The following is a 17,680-nucleotide window of genomic DNA, read 5'->3' as shown; positions in this document are numbered from 1 at the left end:
GTGTGGGGGCTAGGCAGGGTGAAGGGGGTGATGTGGGGTGTAGGTGTACCAGGTGATGTTACAGCTTCGGGGCCAGAGGTGGTGTGGGGTAGTGGGTAGGGCTTGTCCAAGGATAAGCATGTGGCTGTCTGACTCACTAAGAGCTGTGGTTTACTTGCATGATGTCATTGGGGAAGCGAGTCGTGTTGCGTTGCACCGTTTCTAAAATGGAACACCTTAGAGTGATTGAGCATGAACATGCTTTATTGAGAACAGAAAACAATACTGCATTTTAAAAAACTAAGTCTTCATCTTTGAATAAACGTATGCATGGTTTTCAATAACGCGCAAAGCGTAACACTAAAAGAGAAGTTCTCCGGTCTCCTTTTTGCACCGAAATGTGACGTGACTACAAGTGCATCTTCTGGTGGTGCCTCCTGAGGTGATAATTCCGGGAAAAGCTCTTTCCACACTCGGTGCATTTGAACATTTTCTCTCCCATGTGCAGCATCTGATGTGCCTTCAGACTATGTGGACGGCTGAAGCTTTTACCACATTCATGGCAGGGGTATGGTTTCACTCCTGTGTGCTTCCTCTCGTGTCGCTTCAGGTCGCCCGACTGCCGGAAGCTTTCTCCGCAGTGTGTGCACAGGTAAGGCTTCTCACCAGTGTGAGTCCGGAGGTGCACATTGAGCTGGCATGTGTAAGTGAAGCTCTTACTGCAGTGGGGGCAGCTGTGCGGCTTCTCCCCTGTGTGAATGCGCTGATGTTGCTTCAGGGTGTAGTGGTTCATGAAGCCTTTCCCACAGTCTGTGCACAAATACAGAACCTTCACCTGTTGGAAGCATGTGTGAGACTTGAAGGCTTTGGCAGTAGAACAGCTCTTCCCACAATTGGGACACACATACTGCTTCTCACTTTGCTCCTCCTGCAGCTGAACTGTCATGCTGTCTGAGTCGCAGAGCGAGAGGTACTCCACCGGGTGGTGCCTTTTGACGTGTTTGATTAAGTAGTTCTTCATAGTGAAGGAGAACTGACAGAAGGAGCAGGAGAAAAGCTCAGAGTTGCAGTGGTACTTCATACAAGCTTTGTTCTTCTGGTGCTGCTTCAGTTTACAGGCAGTGGGGAAGACCTTTCCACAGTGGTCACAACCGTACGACTGTGTGGTTGAGTGCACCTTCTGCTCGTGCCTCTTCAGAAAGCCCGACTTACTGAAGGCTGCTCCGCACTGTCCGCACTTAAGCTGTTTCAGAGCACACTTGTGAGATTTCAGATCTTCTTGGTTCCCATAAGTTCGTTTACATCTATCGCAGCCAAACCATTTGTATTTTCTGAACCTCACATTTCTGACCGACGCTGTTGGAGACTTTTGAGCGCAACGCTGCTCGGTTTTAGGCTTCTTGCTGACTGTGGCTCTTTGTTTTGGTGCAATAAGCTTGGTTATAGCTGAAATCCTTGATCTGGCCCTGAGTCTCTGAGGTCTTTGAGAAGAACTGTTTTGGACTGATTCAACAGTTTTTGTCACAGAGGGTTGTGGAATGAAATCAGGGTCGTCACTGTGATCACTTTCAGCATGGGCTGTCAGGGGATTTTGGTTTGTCTCTGCTGAATCCTCTGAATTGCGCTCACTGATGTGTTGTTGAAGGGTTTCCTCTGAAGGAGCACAGTTAAATAAATTAGTGTCTGGTTCTGGTTCATCTGTAGCCTCAGCTCCCTTTGTTTTCCTTTTTCTCTCTTTCCTGTGAACCTGCAGATGCCTGTTCAGGTCATGGTACTGACCAAAGCACCTCTGACACACAGAGCAGACATAAGGACGTACCTTCTCATGAACACCAGGCTTTTTTGTGTAAGCTTTGTTCCTGATGGTCTCTACAGAGTCAGAGGAGTTGTCATCAGGTGTTTTTGCTTCCTCAGTTTCAGTTACATCTCCCTCTTCTTGATTCTCTTGTGCAGTATTTTCCTTTGGTTCTTCAGGTGAAGACGTCTCTGCAGTCTGAAGGACTTTTGATCTTTGTGTGCAGGTGTTGTTCGTCTCAATAACAGTTTGGCTTTGCTTGGTAACCTTTGTCCCAGTTTGCTTTCTGTGAACCAGCTCATGTCTGATTAGACCCGAGGCTTGGCTAAAAGTCCGTCTGCAGGTTTGGCAGCAGTAGGGCCGTTTGTTGGAGTGGACGCAAAGTTTGTGTCTTCTGAGATGTGGCATTTGCTTAAAAGTCTTCCCGCAATCCTCACAGGTTTTGCAATCAACTGGATCAACAGACAACACTACCATGGATTCAACAGAGGTTGCTGATTCAACAGTGGGAGTAGGATTTTCAGATTCACTTCCATGAGAGACAGGTGGTGCACAGTCTCCTGTGGGTGGAGGGTGAGACTTTTCTATGTGTCGCTGAAGAAACGCTTCTGTGGTAAAGGAAAGCTCACAGTGGGAGCAGAGGAGAACCTGAGATGTTTCTGTATGACTACTCTCTGAAAAGACAACAATAAACCGTAACGTTACAAACATTACACATCCCAGTAACTTTAAAGAGGTCAAAGTAAAAAAAAAACTGGCAAATGAAACAGGTACCTGCTGACTTTAACCTCATAAACCAAATCTGGGTCCAGGATTCACTGAAGTCGGCGAGAAGTTTGTCGCTGGGCCAAACCATGAGCTCATCACCAGGGTTGATGGAGCGGCAACAATGAAAGAAGATGCTGTCTTTGTACTGCACTGCCAGCAGATTGGCCTCGTTTTTATTACGAGCAAATCTAACATACCTGCATTTGAGAGGAAAACATATTCTAAAGTTTTGTGTACAGGTATTTGATTTTAATGTTTTATTTATTTTTTTCAGAAATCTGACACAATGTATATATCGCTGACTGTATTAATAAAACTGTAAGAAAAACACTAAGTTCACATGAATGTAAAAACTTAAGAAAAAAGACTGATTAATATAATCAGAATCTTTAGAATATTGGAAGAAAAGATTTTCAAAGGCCAATTGGCCCACTAATCATGTCCACGCTATGGTGCATCAAGTGTCCAGCTGTTCTGCCTTTTGACCACAGGCGGGCATTGTAACCTCAGGTGCAGCTTTGTAAAGTGTTGCATTGTTTAAATGAATTGGAATGGCTATTTAATAGTTCATATTTTTGAAAACTGCTATGAAATGATTCAAATGCTACAATACATTTACGTATGTATGTCTATATATGTATGTAAGTTCTGCATCCATGATTTACTTGTGACACTTAATCTAGAGACAGTATTTTATAAAAACATGTTTGAAATATAATTTTATCTTCTTGTCATTAAGTATGTTAATCTATTAATTGCTCCTTTTCAAATCTTTGTTATTTTATAAACAATTATTTACAAATATTTTACCTCATCCAGTTTGAGTGTGAATCCTTGGCAGCATCAATGTACTTGTAACCAAGCTCCCCTTTATAAATCTGCAAAACAAACAAAAAGAGAACAACAGTCTGTCAGAACAACACTCATCCTTGTTCAAGCAATGCTGTTGGTCAATTCTGAGCTCACCTCCCAGGAGAGGTCACTTGTCAAAGCTCCTTCACAGGTTGTTACTTCACCCTCATAAGGTCCAAAATGCATTCCTGGACAGACACTTGGTCCATGATTTATGACACCAATGCCCGCCATGGGAATACTGGACCTGCCTATTGTTAGGCCATGTGGAAGTGTAAGCAGGGCCCGCTGAGGGACACCAATGTTTGTTGGAAAGTCAAGGACAAACGAAGGGCCACTGATGTTTGAAGAATCGTTGTTGTTGTTATCGAAGAGACTCAGACATTCCTCACAATCTGGTAAATAAAAACAGTGGATACAAAGTATGTGCTTTGATTGGTTGTCCTGATCCATTACCAAGGTAAACATTTTTTACCACTAGGCATTTTAGCTACAAAAACCAAGTCAATAAGGTGAATACTTTGATGAGAAAATGTATTAGGTGAATAGAGATCCACACTTACAAAAGCCAGTGGTAGCCTCTGGATTTTCTCCTTGACCTAAAGTTTCCAGTAACTTCTGAACAGGTGCTTCTGCTTCATCTGAAAGCTGCTGCACTACAGAGGACAAACATGTTTTTAGATTAGATTAAACTTCATTGATCCTACACTGATGAAATTGATGTTGCAGCAACGAAAAGAACAGAAAATTGCACAAAAAGGTTGAAGAAAATAGCAATTAATAAACAGAATGAAGTTAACAGTGCAGATTTGATTTTTCACTACAACATAAAAAAACAGGATGTGCTTCATGTAAAAAATTGTAGTACTGATAGTATTAATGTAGTATTAGAAATGGAAATATATAGTTATATACATTCTGTCCAATATAAAACAAAATGTAACTTCTGACAAGTTTTAGCCAGCAGCTACCGTATTTTCCAGACTATAGGTTGCACCAGTCAAAAAAGCAAGACCAAGAAAAAAAAAAAACCCATAATAAAGTCGCTCCAGCCAGCAAGAGTGCCCTCTAGCCGCTGTCAGTGTGAAAAGAACAAACGTGAATTTTCAGTGGTACAAGAGTAGCACATACTGGTAGACTAGGAGTGCCCTTTCGCGGAATGTGCAGATGTGAAATTAAATATTTTGATTTATAAGTTGCACCTGAGTATAGGTCGCAAACCCAGCCAAAGGATGAAAAAAAGTGCGACTTACAGTGTGGAAAATACCGTAATCACCAGAGGGGAGTCTGAATTTGCTGCACTTATTGGTTGCTAAGTATACATAGATGAGCAACAACAACAACGACATTAACAACATATATATATAGATACACAATTTAGTTCCATGTATAACTTAGACTAGACTCCAGAGTTTTGCAATTGTGTAATTCATAATTACACAAATGCAAAAATTGTCCTGAAGCATGACTGCTTCTGATACGTTGTTTACACCTGAATAAATGTTTGCATGTTTTACTTTTATTTACCTGTGCGAGTGTTATCCTCAGACGTTAACATCTCCTCTGTTACAACCTCCTCGGTTGCCTCCACCCACTCCACCTCAGCGCTGGGGATCGACATAAGGAACGACCCTGTGTGGCCTTACAGTAACAATATGGATATGTAGAAATGTAAAACTATGTCAAAACGCATGCTAGCTTAATTTAGCAAGTGAAACATGGTTTAATAATGCAGACGTTGATGCTTGGCTATTTTAATAATTTATAACATATGATGGCAGAGTCCCATTTAATCATTGATGTTGTAAAAAAGTTATTTTGCGTAGACTTATCTTATTTGACAGTTAGTTGATGCTATGTGGCTACTACACGTACCAAGTAACAATATGGAGTCAAATTATTCTGCGGATCATTACGTTTCCGGTTTATTAATTTCCTGCTGTACTGCAATAAATGTTGTGCACCTACTTTACTTACCACGGCGTTATTCCACCGTTCGCAACGGAGTTTGCAAACAAGACATTGAATTTGCCTAGAAAAAAAAACGTCTAACGCTCAGGTCGCTGCCCCGGAAGTATAATAAACACCTTTTCAGCGTAAAGGATTCTATTTCCTGTTTTACTCAACCAAAATGGCAAAAAGGGTGATGTCAAACGGACATGTCCTGGATTCCCACACATTGCAGCAACATGATTTGATAAAATACACCCAACATTCAAAACTTTTATCATTTTATGCCACGCAAGATATCAGTCGTACATTATATCAAGTCCTCTATAATAGCAATGAAACAACTGCGCCGCTGGTGTAGTGGTATCATGCAAGATTCCCATTCTTGCGACCCGGGTTCGATTCCCGGGCGGCGCACATTTTTTCCCCCTGCAACACAACAAATGCTATATATAAATAAAACTATAGGTATTTACTTGTAATTTGCTTCGGTCATGCAAGTCACTCCTTTTCATTCATTGTAAAACAATTTTACAATAGAAATCTTGCAAGAACATGTCAAACTTACACCCTATCCTCAAAGGCCCACATGGCACAGGGGTTTTTAAAATGATGCCTGATAGTCCTGTAGAAATTACATTTATGGTTAATTTATTGGAATTATTACATTATTGAAATAGATATGTGTTATATTAATTTGATACAAAATGTTACAAAAGTGTTACTGAACATGCAAATGAAGTAAAGGTGGGAAATAAAAATATTTAACTCCTTGTAACTGAATCTGACACTATTATCATATGCAAATGATTTTACATTAATTATATTCAGAGTTCACCAGTTTCATCTGTATAAATACGCTTTCAGAAAAGATGCTCAAGATAGTTGTAAAGTACACAGTCAGAAAGAAAACCTGTTTATGTTTGGAAATATTTTAAAACTGCTTTTATATAAAACACTGACATGATGAATATTTTGTATTATTGATATTTTGTCTCAGTAAATGTTGTCAAAATATAATTTTAAACTAGGGAAAATCTTAATGGAATGACAGCCTACTTGAATAATTTCTGTTTTCAGGGAATTTGTTTTTGTCATTTTTCACACCTGTACTTACCAGAGCAAGACTTTTTTCACAAGAGAAAAACATCTTGTTCTGGAATTGGTCTCAACAATTGTTAATGGCGTGTTCAGGAAATCACGACCTAATTGATATAATCTCATAGATAGATAGATAGATAGATAGATAGATAGATAGATAGATAGATAGATAGATATTAATCCCTTGGGAGTTCCCTTTGGAAAATTAAGGAATGGCCCATCTTTGGGTCATGACCCACAGTTTGACCCATTAACGGTGTGACAAAGTAGTGACATTGAGATAAGGTCACACTTTGTGTTCTTTGTGAAAGTTTTGGCTTGGTAACTAGGCTACGAGCAGTTTATGGGGCAACAAACCGTCACCACATATGACGTCATCTGTTCCTTTTATCCCTATCTTTTATCACTCACGCTAAACAGTTCTCTGGTTTTATCGAGTCGAAGGTAGTGTAATGGAGGATGCGCCGGAGCGTGCAGTAGCTACAGGAGCGCCCATCTAGGACAGAGGCAGAAAAGCTACGCTGTGCTCGTGACGCACGTGGAAATGAAGTTCATAAAATACAGTAACGAGCTGAAATGCAGACCTGCGTGTGGCGGCAGTGTGTGCGGGATGTGCCCCTTCTGCGTCTTTGCGCCAAAACCTGCAGGTTCTGCCCTGAGCCTGTGGGTGGTCTCGGACGGACACAGGAGGAGGTTCGTGGTGGAGCTGCTGCTGCGCTGCACTAACGTCCTGCTGCTCGAGAGCATCCAGAACATGCTCTGCGCAACATCCTGGACCTTGTTCACCTACGCCAGGTCCAGAGCTCCGGTGCAGAGGCAGGACTGCGACACTCGCCGAGGCCAGCAGGAGGATGCACCCGACCTGGACATGGAGAAGATCTGGGACTGGTTCAGTAAAAATCCAGATTGGATTAAATCCTTCTATCTCTGCCGTCTCTTCTTACTCAGTGACTCGGAACTTTTGCGCATATTCGCCAACCTGACCAACGTCCTCCTGGCCAGAATCAAATGTGGGTTTTTCCTATTGTGCAGTAATTCCAACCCAGGGTTGGTCAAACAGTTTTTTAAAAGGAGTTGAGGGTGTGTTAAAATATGAAATACTTTATTATTTATACCACAATAAAGACTTAACTTTAACTTTAATATAGCTATATGTAATGTATTACATATAGGTTTAGGTTAGAACCAGAACATCTTTTAAGTTCTTTTGTTGCAAATTTTTACACATCAGACACAAACAAAAAAACACTATATTCACACTATATTGTGATGTATTTTGTCCATCAGGTGATTTCTATGCTGAATATGACATCTGTATAATACAATAATCTGCCATTTTCAGCAGGGAGCTCCAGTGCCATTGGACAAAGAGGGGGAAGAGAGGACCCTGCACTCACTGTGGTTCCTGGTTCTTCAGAGTCCTTGTCTGGAGTGAACAAATACAGAGACTTCATTAGCGGCCTGTCTGTTTATCTCTCCAAGAGGATACTGGGTAAAAACAGAATCAGGAACATCTGAGAATCCTTATCCATCTCACTCTATGGTCAACCATCTACTGCATTCCTACATCTATTCCGGGATCTTTCACTTTATCTCCACACATCTCAACCTCATCGTGGTCTCCACCAAACACATTTTCAGCATCTTCAGCTTTGACAACTCCAGCTCAGCTTACTGTCTTCTCCACAATGTTACTGTCAGTTACTGTCTCCAAAGCTGTGTCCTTGTACAAATGGTTCTTATGTGATGTAGTAAGAAATGTCATTGTCATAGTTTTACTTAATAAAGAGTTGCCCAAATGTTCAACACTCCCTAAGTCATGTCAAACCTAGTCTGACTGGACCTTGTTTACACAGGTCTGCTGGATGAACACACGCTGAAATACTGCCAAAAGGTTTGTCGCCGTTGGCAACACATTGCAAAAGAAACCATTGAGGAAAAAAAGTTCAGAAAAAGTTTCCAAGTTCACCTGAAGTCCATGGGAAAGGTAGGAAATGTGTATGAGTTTGTCTGTTTCTGTTCTTCTATTCCAAGGCAAGATCACATAATATATATATATATATATGTGTGTGTGTGTGTGTGTATATATATATATATATATATATATATATAAATATGTATATATATATACGTACATACACATCTTTTTGTTCTAGGTCAGCAAAGGTATTAATGCCAGTCCCACTTACGCCAACTTTGTTGACGTCCTGGTGCCCGCAAACGAGGATGAAGAACCAGATGTTGGTTCCAGTAATCAAAAGGTTCCCTCGATCAATCAACATTCTACCTTTGTTCAGCCAGTTACTTTGAGCATCATTAATGAACATATTGGTTCTGCTCAGGTGATTGCACATAGAACTGCCTATGGCAAAATCAAGACCAAAGTCATACGAATGGAGGAGCGAAATGTTTACTGCGGTGCATATTATCCCAAAGTTCTTGTGAACAAGTAAGTGGTCTCAACATAAAAAAAAAACATTACCTCAGATCAGAGAACTCAGTTGTGGTCTCATGGTTGGCTCTGACAGAGAAGACCCCTATCGGGTGGTGGACTACAGAGGTCAATCCTTTATGGTCACAGCCTCCAAGGACTGCGCTGTGCATCTGTTTCACGTAGCATCAGAAGCAAAGGCGGTGTCAGAGATGAAGGGCCATGTTGGCAGCATCAGGGCTGTGCTGCTGTGTGAGGACAGGGACTTGATAATTACTGCAAGCTGTGATGCCACCATCAGGTGAAAAAATAATAAAATGTATAAAGGAAAGGTTTAAATGTAAGACTTGGATTGGTTTTTAAAAGCTTTCAGAATGAGATACCCAATGTGAACTTCCTGGGAGTACTTGACTGCACCACATGGGGTTGATGTTTGCTTTACTAAATATTTACTGTATTTTCTTTGTTTTGATCAAACCTGTAGGTGCTGGAATTTGAAGACGGACCTGTGTGAGATTGTGCTGTATGGCCACACAGGCAATGTCAACTGTTTGGATATCAATGGTGATACGCTGGTCTCTGGGGCTAAAGACTGTACACTCAGAGGTAGGCTTTTAACATGACGACCTCAGCATCTCAAACTAAATATTACGTTGATTGACATTTACTGTAACTTTTATGGCATGAAAATATAGTAGGACATTATTTTATTTCATGTTTTTCACATTATTTTATCAAATAGACTTGGATAATCTTGGATATGGATCATTTATTCAGCTCAATACAATTATTTTGTCTTAGAAGTGTTTTGCCCATGACACCCAGAAAGAGCTAATGTCATCCTTGATTTTTTTTTTTTGAAAATTTAATTTTGTAATTTAGGATAGGAAATATATTTTTTATCTAAGTCTCTTTTTTATCTTTTTATTTTAGTTTTATGGTTCATTTTAAGTACTTAAAATAGCTACTGTCGTGAATATACAAAACTTTACCTCACTGGTTTCTCAAATGTGAGATTTGAAAATGTGAAATAAACTAAAATCCTGTCTTCAGCGATTTGTGTCAATCTTTTTAACAGGCAGCATTGAACTTTGTGGTATTTGAACTGGCAACCATATTTGTACATGTTAAAAAATGAACTGATTTAGAATGACAGACTTTGGTTTTTATTGTATAACTGTTCTGAAAATGCAGTAAGTCATTCAAACTGCCTCAAACTCTGTGACCTGAACATGTGTTCCTCCTCCACCACCAGCTTGGAATCTGCTAACAAGGAAACGATGTGATGGTTTTAATTTCAAACACCCGAGCTCCATCCAGTGTGTGAAGCTGACCGCCAGTAAACTGTACAGCAGCTGTGACCGAGGCCTTATCAAGATCTGGAACATGGAGACGCCATCGTTGCTGAGGGTGAGACTCTCGTCTGTCTCTGTTTGATCAAACCAACTACAATTCTTAAATTCATCTCACCCCCAGGTGATCGATGGCCACAAGAGTTCAGTCAAGTGTCTGTTCTTCAATGAATGGTATCTTCTCTCTGGGGACTCTAGTGGTCAGGTCATGGTGTGGAGCACCCACTGTCACGTTAAAGACTGTCTAATGACCTACAACCACCCAAAGTAAACATGGATCCACAACTACTGACAAGTGGCCTGTGTGTGACAGAAAATAAAAAAAAAATGTTTTTCTTTCAGAGAGGTCAAAACTCTGGCCCTCATTTACCTGCGTGTTGTCACTGGCTGCGTGGATGGAAAAATTCGTATTTTTAATTTCCTGACTGGCGACTGTTTGAGAGTCATCACCATAGACGACAAGACGGGCCGAATACTGTCCCTGCACTTTCTTGAAAACGGGTAATTCTTGGATGGTTTGGGGTTTTGAAATTGTTCACTTTTAAGAGTTTTATAGGGATCAAATTAAACCTTACACTTACACAAGTAAAACAAAGTTCTAATAATAAACTTGACCAAGCTGTTGAGGACATGTATTCACGTGTTTCAGTTCATAAGATCTGACACCTCATGATATCATAACGTCTGTTTTAGAACTTTTGGTTTTCCCCCTCACATTCCCCTGTCAAGTGTTTTTTTCTGCCCTATTTTAGGATTTTAGTGAACACTATATGTGGTGTGAGACTTTACAAGTTTGCAAAGATATTCTGGGATTACTCAGAGTCATCAGAGGGAGGCCAGAGCAACATGAAACCAGCAGCTCATCTCAAAAAGGTTTTCTACAAAGACCAAACTGAAGGTACGCCCAGCTTTGACATCAAGAAAACAGACATTTCTCCCAGTGGATCACAAGGTAAGAACGCACAGTGTAAGTCAGAGTCGAAGTTCATCAGCCTGCATTTAGTTTGAGTTCCATTTTCTGTATTTCATTTGTAGTCAGAGACATGTGTCAGACTGCTCCATTATTATTGGGGAAGGAGGTGAAAGCAACAAGTGAAGAACTGAATAAGAGGGTTCTTCAAGGCAGCACCAGTCAGAAATCCTGGGACACTGAGGAATTAAGCAACACCAACAGCACTGCACAGATGCAGGACTGGGATCCTCACAGACCTCCAGATTCACCGAATTCTAGCTCCCAAGTACAGGAACCCACTCCTACAAACCCAGTTCAACAGGCGTACAGTGGTCAAACAAAGAAATCCAGGACAGTTTTGGAGAGAAGGGCCAGTCAGAATTTAATAAAGACAGCTGTCACCAATGCTGCTGACACCAAGAAGAGACATCACCAAGGTGTTGTTTCCAAAAAGGCCCAACTTCCTAGTGCTGACACACAAGGGGTGAAGAGCAAAGCTGGTGCTGACACAGCAGGTGCCAAAAAGACAGCCAAGACCTCTTGAGGGAAGGGCAAGAAATCCGAGATCTAAGTCTTAAACACGGCATTAACATGACTGGACTAAATTAGGAAAAAAAACAAACAAACATGAAAAACAAACAGACAAATGTGATGTTGCAATACATCTCCGCTAGAGGGCGGTATTGCTTCAATAATTTAAAAGCCCTGTTTTTCAAAGATGACTAATAGTGTGTATCTGTTGTTTTATAATGTTTTATTTTTTCCAGAATTCCGTCACCTCAGTTTAATTTCCTCTTGGAGGTGAATGAAGGAATTGTTTGATTGTTCTTTATTCTTTGAGTTTAAATTTTACAGGTAAATCCAGTTCATATTAAAATGTAGTTTGAATGTTTAAAAAGCTGTTTAAAGTTTAAAAGAATGTTTAGGGCATGGATTGAGTCTATTTATACATTAAACTATAACCAAAGGAGTTCAAACTATCATATTCTAGTCTCTATATGACCCACAATAAAACTTGCATTATGAACTACAAGACGAGCGTCACGTTTAATTCTTTGTTAGCATCTCCACAGATCTTTTACACAAAGCAAAGTGTTGTTGCCAGCAGTAGCTTAATTGGTGACATTTTCCTATGAAATGGAAAAAGAGCAAAAATTATAATTAACCCTGAAAGTGATTAGTCTTTCCTCATTGATCCATTGATGTGACTAATGTTAATTGGAGTTTGGTGTTTTAATCTGCAGACTGCAGACATTACCATTTAAATCATTTGGTTCGTCCTTTGACTAATATGATTGAGAAGAAAGACAAACGTACTCATCATACAGTGTCTAGACTTAAAGTGAGACACAAAAGCACCCAATAAAAAAAATATTTTTAATTTCTCTTAGTGGCTAATAACTAGTCTTAAAATATACATCAATTAAACAACAAGAAATTATTAGATTATTTTCATGTACCAACTACAAACAAGATCAGTAGTATTAGTATTAGTAGTAGTATTAGTAGTAGTTGTCTTTTTCTCACCATCTGCCCTTTAGCCCTGCTGCCTCCAGGGCATCATTAGGTGCAAGGAGGTTGAAGATCAGGCAGAGAAAGTCTTCTGCTTTGACATCAGCGGCAGTGCAACAGCTGGGCAACTCAGAATAACAAAGGATTATGGGAAGAACTGACTGACGCCCCACTGTGGAGAATGCTCTCAGGAGCAGTGCACTGCTAATTTCCTTTGGTTTGTTGAAAAGTGTGGATAATGCTGCCTCTTGTCATGAGCCACTCCTGTGGCAGTGGGTTAGGGTTCGTTAGGTGAGACTGTACGGTTTGTCTATTGAAATAAATGGGTTTGTTTGGAATTTTCTCTTCGAAAAAGGGATTTAACAGCATTCCCTCTGCCAGTGTTCTCTCAGCCCTGTGGTGATTTTCTTTTCGCCGTGACGTCTTGAGCGCAGCTGCAGAAATTTAGTGCCAGAGTTGAGTTGGATTACGTTTTCTCTCTCTCTCTCTCTCTCTCTCTCCTTTTTAACTTCTTTGTTTGTCTTTTTAAAGAAGGTGCTTTTTAAATTTAAATTAAGATGCTGTTGTTGAAGGGTTGTTGAAGAAGAGACAAACTTTGAATTTTATTGTGTACAACCAAGCAACATTTTAGTCAAAAGTTTGAGTCAAAGAAAGACTGGTTGAGTCTGTGCATTACTGTAAATTCCCATTCAATTCCTATTATACTCTGTGCTTTCTAATAAAAGTAATACACACATTCACTCAGAGTACTTACACTAAGAACTACTAAAACCTCCATAATGTCATACTGCCTTAAATGAAGTGCTGTTGCAAGTAGCAAAAAATATATTTGTCCCCAAGTTATCTGAAGTGAAATGATTGAAGATGAAAATACATCATGACGTCGTTACTGTTGAAAATATAAAGGAGAAACTGGAGCTGACACAGACTGTCCTGTTACTGCTCCTCTTACTGCTTTATCTCCTGTTATCCTGGAGCTGGAGTTAGAGATGGCTTGGACATGTGTGGAGGAGAGATACTGGAGACATTGGACAAAGGATCCTGGAGATGGAGCAGCAAGACAAGAGGAAACAAGGAAGACTACAGAGAAGATTTATGGATGGATTGTTGGTGTAAGAGTAGAAGAGGCAGGGGAGAGGGCCGAGATGGAGGTGGATGATTCACCATGGCGACCCCTGAAGGGAGCAGCTGAAAGAAGAAGACAGACGGCCAAATCTTGTTATTTGAGAAAAGAAATGCTGGAGAAAACATTCCATTAAAAACCTACCCTTTTTTTCAGAAAATATGACAAAAAACTGAGCTTCATCAAAGAGTTTATTTAGACTGAACATCTTAGAATAAAGAAAACATCCAAGTCCTCGCAGAAGAAGGGTTGGTCGAGCGGGAGGAAGAAGAAGTTTATTTATGCATGAGAGGGAGGCTTGAAAGAAATGACAGTCAGCCTCCTTCATGGTGACAGGGGGTTGTGAAGAGGTGACAAAAAGATGATTCTGTGTGACCCTGCTGACCCCTAGAACTACACAGATCTGAGCCTCTTCAAAGGTGTGTATTTGCATCACAGTCTTTTTGTCAAGTTCATTTTTTCATTTTCTGTCATGCTGTGTCAGTAGCAGCCGTGAACTCCTAAGCTGGTCTATAGCAGCACCAGGCCAGGTCAGTCTGAGCCAGTCATGGAGCAGAATGGGATTAACCACATCTTGATCTGCGTCGTTGTTATTAGTTTGTTTTATTTGCATGTCACTCAGACAGGCAGCTGAATAGCCCTGGAGCTGTTCAGATATCACACGTCAGAGGCGAAGGCTAAGGGAATATGCAAATGGGACAATTCTCAGGGGGCAGCTGAGTCATGACACGAGCACTGACTACATTTGGCCATGGCTGAAAACAAACTCTGGGCAGCAGGAACGGAGAGCTGGTAATGAACCACGTCAATGTCTGAGTGATGAGTGACGTGGTACGGCTCCTTTGTTCTAGGAACAGCTTTCAACTCCAAACACCAAAACATTGAAACCTTTTTCATGGCTGTGAGACTGGAATGACTCCCTGACCTCATTCTCCAGATAGAGATCAGAAACGCTGGCGAACGCAGCCACAACGAACAGAGAGGCAATTAACAGAAACACTATTACTGATACACTGGGCTGATTAACAATCATGTCCAGCCAAGCAAAATAGATAAGAGGGATTCTGATTGCTCATTGATTGGATGGCAGTAGTGCATTAGCTGCTTCTTGGTTCTTGGAGTTGGACCTTTGTTGCGTTCAAGGGCCCTTGATTGAGCCAGAATGTGGGGTGAAACCACTGTGACCACATTTTGGGAGGACAATCAGAGACACTGATGCTGGTCTCTGGCTCCCTGGGTAAGAGACCGAGCCCTGAACAGATGACTGGGGGAAAAATGTGTTTCTGACACGCCAGAAAAAGCACAGATATGAGCCTTAAAAGTGACACTGACATGAGCTAGAGTCGATGAAGGAGATACACAGACTGCTTTGATTTTGTTTGCGTTTCTTTTATCAACTTCAAACTATTTCTTTGCGCTTATGAGTTGACTGATTGTACATGCTGAAGCCATCTGTTCTTACAGCATCACATCTGGAATGTGTTTTGAAAATTGCAAAACAATATCTTTTCATCTTCCAAACCTGTTCCGTACTAAGGACTCACACACACATACACACACCAATAAATACTATTAAACACAGCAGTGCTTAACACCAGGGGCTGTAGCTTTTATGCTTCTGTGGAATTATTCATAGACCTATTCACCACTAGGTGGCCCACTATCACTGCGTACGGATTGGAACGTTCCGACTATTACTAAGTGATTGTGCAGATTCATCCTTACTGTTTATTTTTGACCAGTGTCTTTGTGTGTTTTTGTTCAAATTAGTTCCTAAGCATGGCAATTACTTATAAATAACCTTGTAATTACTTCAAATCGCCTTCGAATTACACTCAATAGTCCTTTATGTCGATGTAATAAGATGCCAATTAAAGAAATACAAGCCAATCTAAAATTTGACAGGCTTCTAAATCCTTTCTAATGTTTTCTCTCTAGGGTTTTAGGGGGAAAACAATGAGAATGTGTTTCAGGGTGTCATTATTAAAGGTGTCATGTGACCATTGACCATTGGTCTAAATGGATCACAGTCTTCATACAGCAGCTCCAGACACACGCAGGCGACACTGGTAAGTGTCATAATTTCACTGTTTTCTTAGAGTCGGAGGTCAACTGCATAAAACTTCGGTTTAATGCAGGTCAATAGGCTCACATCGCCTGTGGGTGGGGCTAGAGGAGGGGGCAGCGCCTTTGGAACAAGTAGGCAATTCACAGAAGAAAAGTCATGGCACACTGACTGGACTTCCTGCCACAAATTAAACAGAAAATTAATTGTGATGGCAAGAACAAATGTTCATGATCAATGATCATCCTCCACAGACGTGGAACAAAACAAGTCAATAGTCTCTTGACCTACATCATGGAGAGTGTAGATTGGTATTTTATGGGACACTTTGTACAATAGCTGAAAATAAAGTAAGAAAATCACAGCATTTGCTGGATAACTGATCAACGAGGATGTCCAACGAAGTAATAAAAGTACAAATGTCCAAATAGAAAGGAGTACAAACAGTTCACTTATTGGCACTTGTGTGGTGCAACAGTCCCCGTCACATACAGTAAGTCAAGACTAGCGTCCATAACAAATCTTTTCTATTTCCAGCTCCAGAGAGTTGAGGGAAGAGTTCAGGACAGCTAATGGATGCCTTTATCTGAGCTGTCCTCGACGTTTGACTCATGCACTTAATCACTGTCTGACAAACAATTAGCTGCTCGCTCATGTCGAGCACAGATGTTTGTGCTCCACTCAGTTGTGATAGCAGCAGCAGGCCCCTGGCTGCTCACAGAGGTCAGAGGGCCTGATAAGCAAGAGCGCTCACAGTTTGTGGTAAAAATACCAACACATGGACGAACCACTTTCTTCTTCTAACTTTAGGGATGGCTTAACTTCTGGACTGTAACCATCAAATGGGTGCTTTCCCACCGTATGACATGACATCGCTGGAGAATGAGTGGAAATGATGATAAATGTCAGGGTTTCCCCTAAATCACTGGTCTGGAAACTGAAATTTAATCTAATCATTTTACTAGCAGATATGATTCAAGAGAGACGCGAAAACATTTTAACTATTTAATTGACGGCAGCAGTGCAGAGTATGAAGTCTAAGTAATAGTACTCAGTATTTAGTATGACAAACTCACTACAGTCACATACAGTGGCCTGAAGTCAACTTTACCTGATTTGGCCTATAACTACAAACCTGATCTTGACTTAAAGGCGCAGTATCTTTATGTTGTTTTGTTGTTAGCAAGCAAGCTAAAATAATTAGTCTGACATGGACATTTGTTTTGATAGTAGAATTACAGCTCCTTCCTTCCTGATATTTTCTAACAACATTCAACCGATGTACTGTATCAGCCAAGCACAGTCAGGCCAAGGTTGGTACACTAAAGAACCCCAGGAACCACGGGTTGCAAACCACTGCCCTAAGTGTTTGGACTTTTATTCAAAATAACATTCTACTTAAATCATGAAGGCTTTTCAGAGCAGCTTGTACAGTAAATAGTCTTCTCTTACGTACTTCACAGCTCAGCAAGTCTTCCAGGCATGTTGACACAAGTGCTGGGAAATCACACACGCTCTGGTTGATTCATTTCTTTTATGTGTTCCATTCAGTCGTCATATGAAGAATTTTTAGGGAATAAAACTGACCCACATTAGCAGCAGATGTCTGAAGGTCAGGGACAAAGAGTTTCTGCTGTTGTTCCCAGCGGGCCGTGCGGTGGAAGAAGGTTCTGTTGTGGCCACCGGTGTGTGTCTACCCTGAGGGTGACAAGAAGACAGTTAAGACTGAGTCAGCACAGTCTGGATGACTGCTGTGTGTCTCCAACAGTGGACATTATTCTGTAGGACTTACATAAAATC

General features: G+C 40.8%; 2 protein-coding genes, 1 long non-coding RNA gene and 1 other non-coding gene across 6 annotated transcripts in view; 2 read left to right on the top strand and 2 right to left on the bottom strand.

The window, feature by feature from the left end:
* Positions 1 to 46: 46 nt before the first annotated feature.
* On the bottom strand, positions 47 to 5,756 carry LOC103381812 (histone-lysine N-methyltransferase PRDM9-like). 2 transcript variants are annotated; one of them, XM_025058030.1, is made up of 7 exons: positions 5,372 to 5,756; positions 4,922 to 5,035; positions 3,958 to 4,050; positions 3,509 to 3,789; positions 3,353 to 3,420; positions 2,549 to 2,739; positions 47 to 2,448 (listed from the first exon to the last, which is right to left on the bottom strand). In XM_025058030.1, the coding sequence occupies exons 2-7, from the start codon at positions 5,013 to 5,015 to the stop codon at positions 389 to 391; spliced, it is 2,787 nt and encodes a 928-aa protein (XP_024913798.1). In that variant the 5' UTR covers positions 5,016 to 5,035; positions 5,372 to 5,756; the 3' UTR covers positions 47 to 388. The 2 variants fall into 2 exon arrangements, with proteins under 2 accessions (XP_024913798.1, XP_024913799.1); XM_025058031.1 differs by having other exon boundaries at positions 3,958 to 4,045; positions 4,922 to 5,752.
* trnag-ccc (transfer RNA glycine (anticodon CCC)) lies at positions 5,691 to 5,761 on the top strand. Its single transcript has one exon. It is a non-coding gene; the product is annotated as a tRNA-Gly (tRNA).
* An 858-nt stretch (positions 5,762 to 6,619) lies between these two features.
* fbxw10 (F-box and WD repeat domain containing 10) lies at positions 6,620 to 11,954 on the top strand. Of its 2 annotated transcripts, none has more exons than XM_008314360.3 (12): positions 6,620 to 7,455; positions 7,791 to 7,937; positions 8,302 to 8,432; positions 8,602 to 8,706; positions 8,788 to 8,894; positions 8,974 to 9,177; positions 9,361 to 9,482; positions 10,132 to 10,286; positions 10,353 to 10,495; positions 10,571 to 10,729; positions 10,981 to 11,180; positions 11,264 to 11,954. In XM_008314360.3, the coding sequence occupies exons 1-12, from the start codon at positions 6,990 to 6,992 to the stop codon at positions 11,722 to 11,724; spliced, it is 2,400 nt and encodes a 799-aa protein (XP_008312582.1). In that variant the 5' UTR covers positions 6,620 to 6,989; the 3' UTR covers positions 11,725 to 11,954. The 2 variants fall into 2 exon arrangements, with proteins under 2 accessions (XP_008312582.1, XP_008312581.1); XM_008314359.3 differs by having other exon boundaries at positions 6,621 to 7,455; positions 7,788 to 7,937; positions 11,264 to 11,950.
* A 1,299-nt stretch (positions 11,955 to 13,253) lies between these two features.
* LOC112487396 (uncharacterized) overlaps positions 13,254 to 17,680 on the bottom strand; it is a 42,032-nt gene continuing 37,605 nt past the window's right edge. The window contains exons 3-4 of the long non-coding RNA XR_003050454.1: positions 17,468 to 17,578; positions 13,254 to 13,880 (exon numbers count right to left, since the gene is read on the bottom strand). This is a non-coding gene — a long non-coding RNA (uncharacterized LOC112487396). The remainder of the gene's footprint in view (positions 13,881 to 17,467; positions 17,579 to 17,680) is intronic.

This window comes from Cynoglossus semilaevis, chromosome 8, assembly GCF_000523025.1.
Source record: "Cynoglossus semilaevis isolate Cse_v1.0 chromosome 8, Cse_v1.0, whole genome shotgun sequence".
NCBI lineage: Eukaryota > Metazoa > Chordata > Actinopteri > Pleuronectiformes > Cynoglossidae > Cynoglossus > Cynoglossus semilaevis.
This window is presented reverse-complemented; position numbering and strand designations above follow the sequence as displayed.

Excerpts from the sequence above, each read along its gene's own strand:
- LOC103381812 (XM_025058030.1), bottom strand. The coding sequence starts at position 5,015 with ATGTCGATCCCCAGCGCTGAGGTGGAGTGGGTGGAGGCAACCGAGGAG. Across the intron at positions 3,790-3,957 it reads AGAGGCTACCACTGGCTTTT|ATTGTGAGGAATGTCTGAGT; the intron begins GTAAGTGTGGAT and ends TTTATTTACCAG. Across the intron at positions 3,421-3,508 it reads CAAGTGACCTCTCCTGGGAG|ATTTATAAAGGGGAGCTTGG; the intron begins GTGAGCTCAGAA and ends TTTGTTTTGCAG.
- fbxw10 (XM_008314359.3), top strand. The coding sequence starts at position 6,990 with ATGAAGTTCATAAAATACAGTAACGAGCTGAAATGCAGACCTGCGTGT. Across the intron at positions 7,456-7,787 it reads CCTCCTGGCCAGAATCAAAT|CAGGGAGCTCCAGTGCCATT; the intron begins GTGGGTTTTTCC and ends TGCCATTTTCAG. Across the intron at positions 8,433-8,601 it reads ACCTGAAGTCCATGGGAAAG|GTCAGCAAAGGTATTAATGC; the intron begins GTAGGAAATGTG and ends TTTTTGTTCTAG.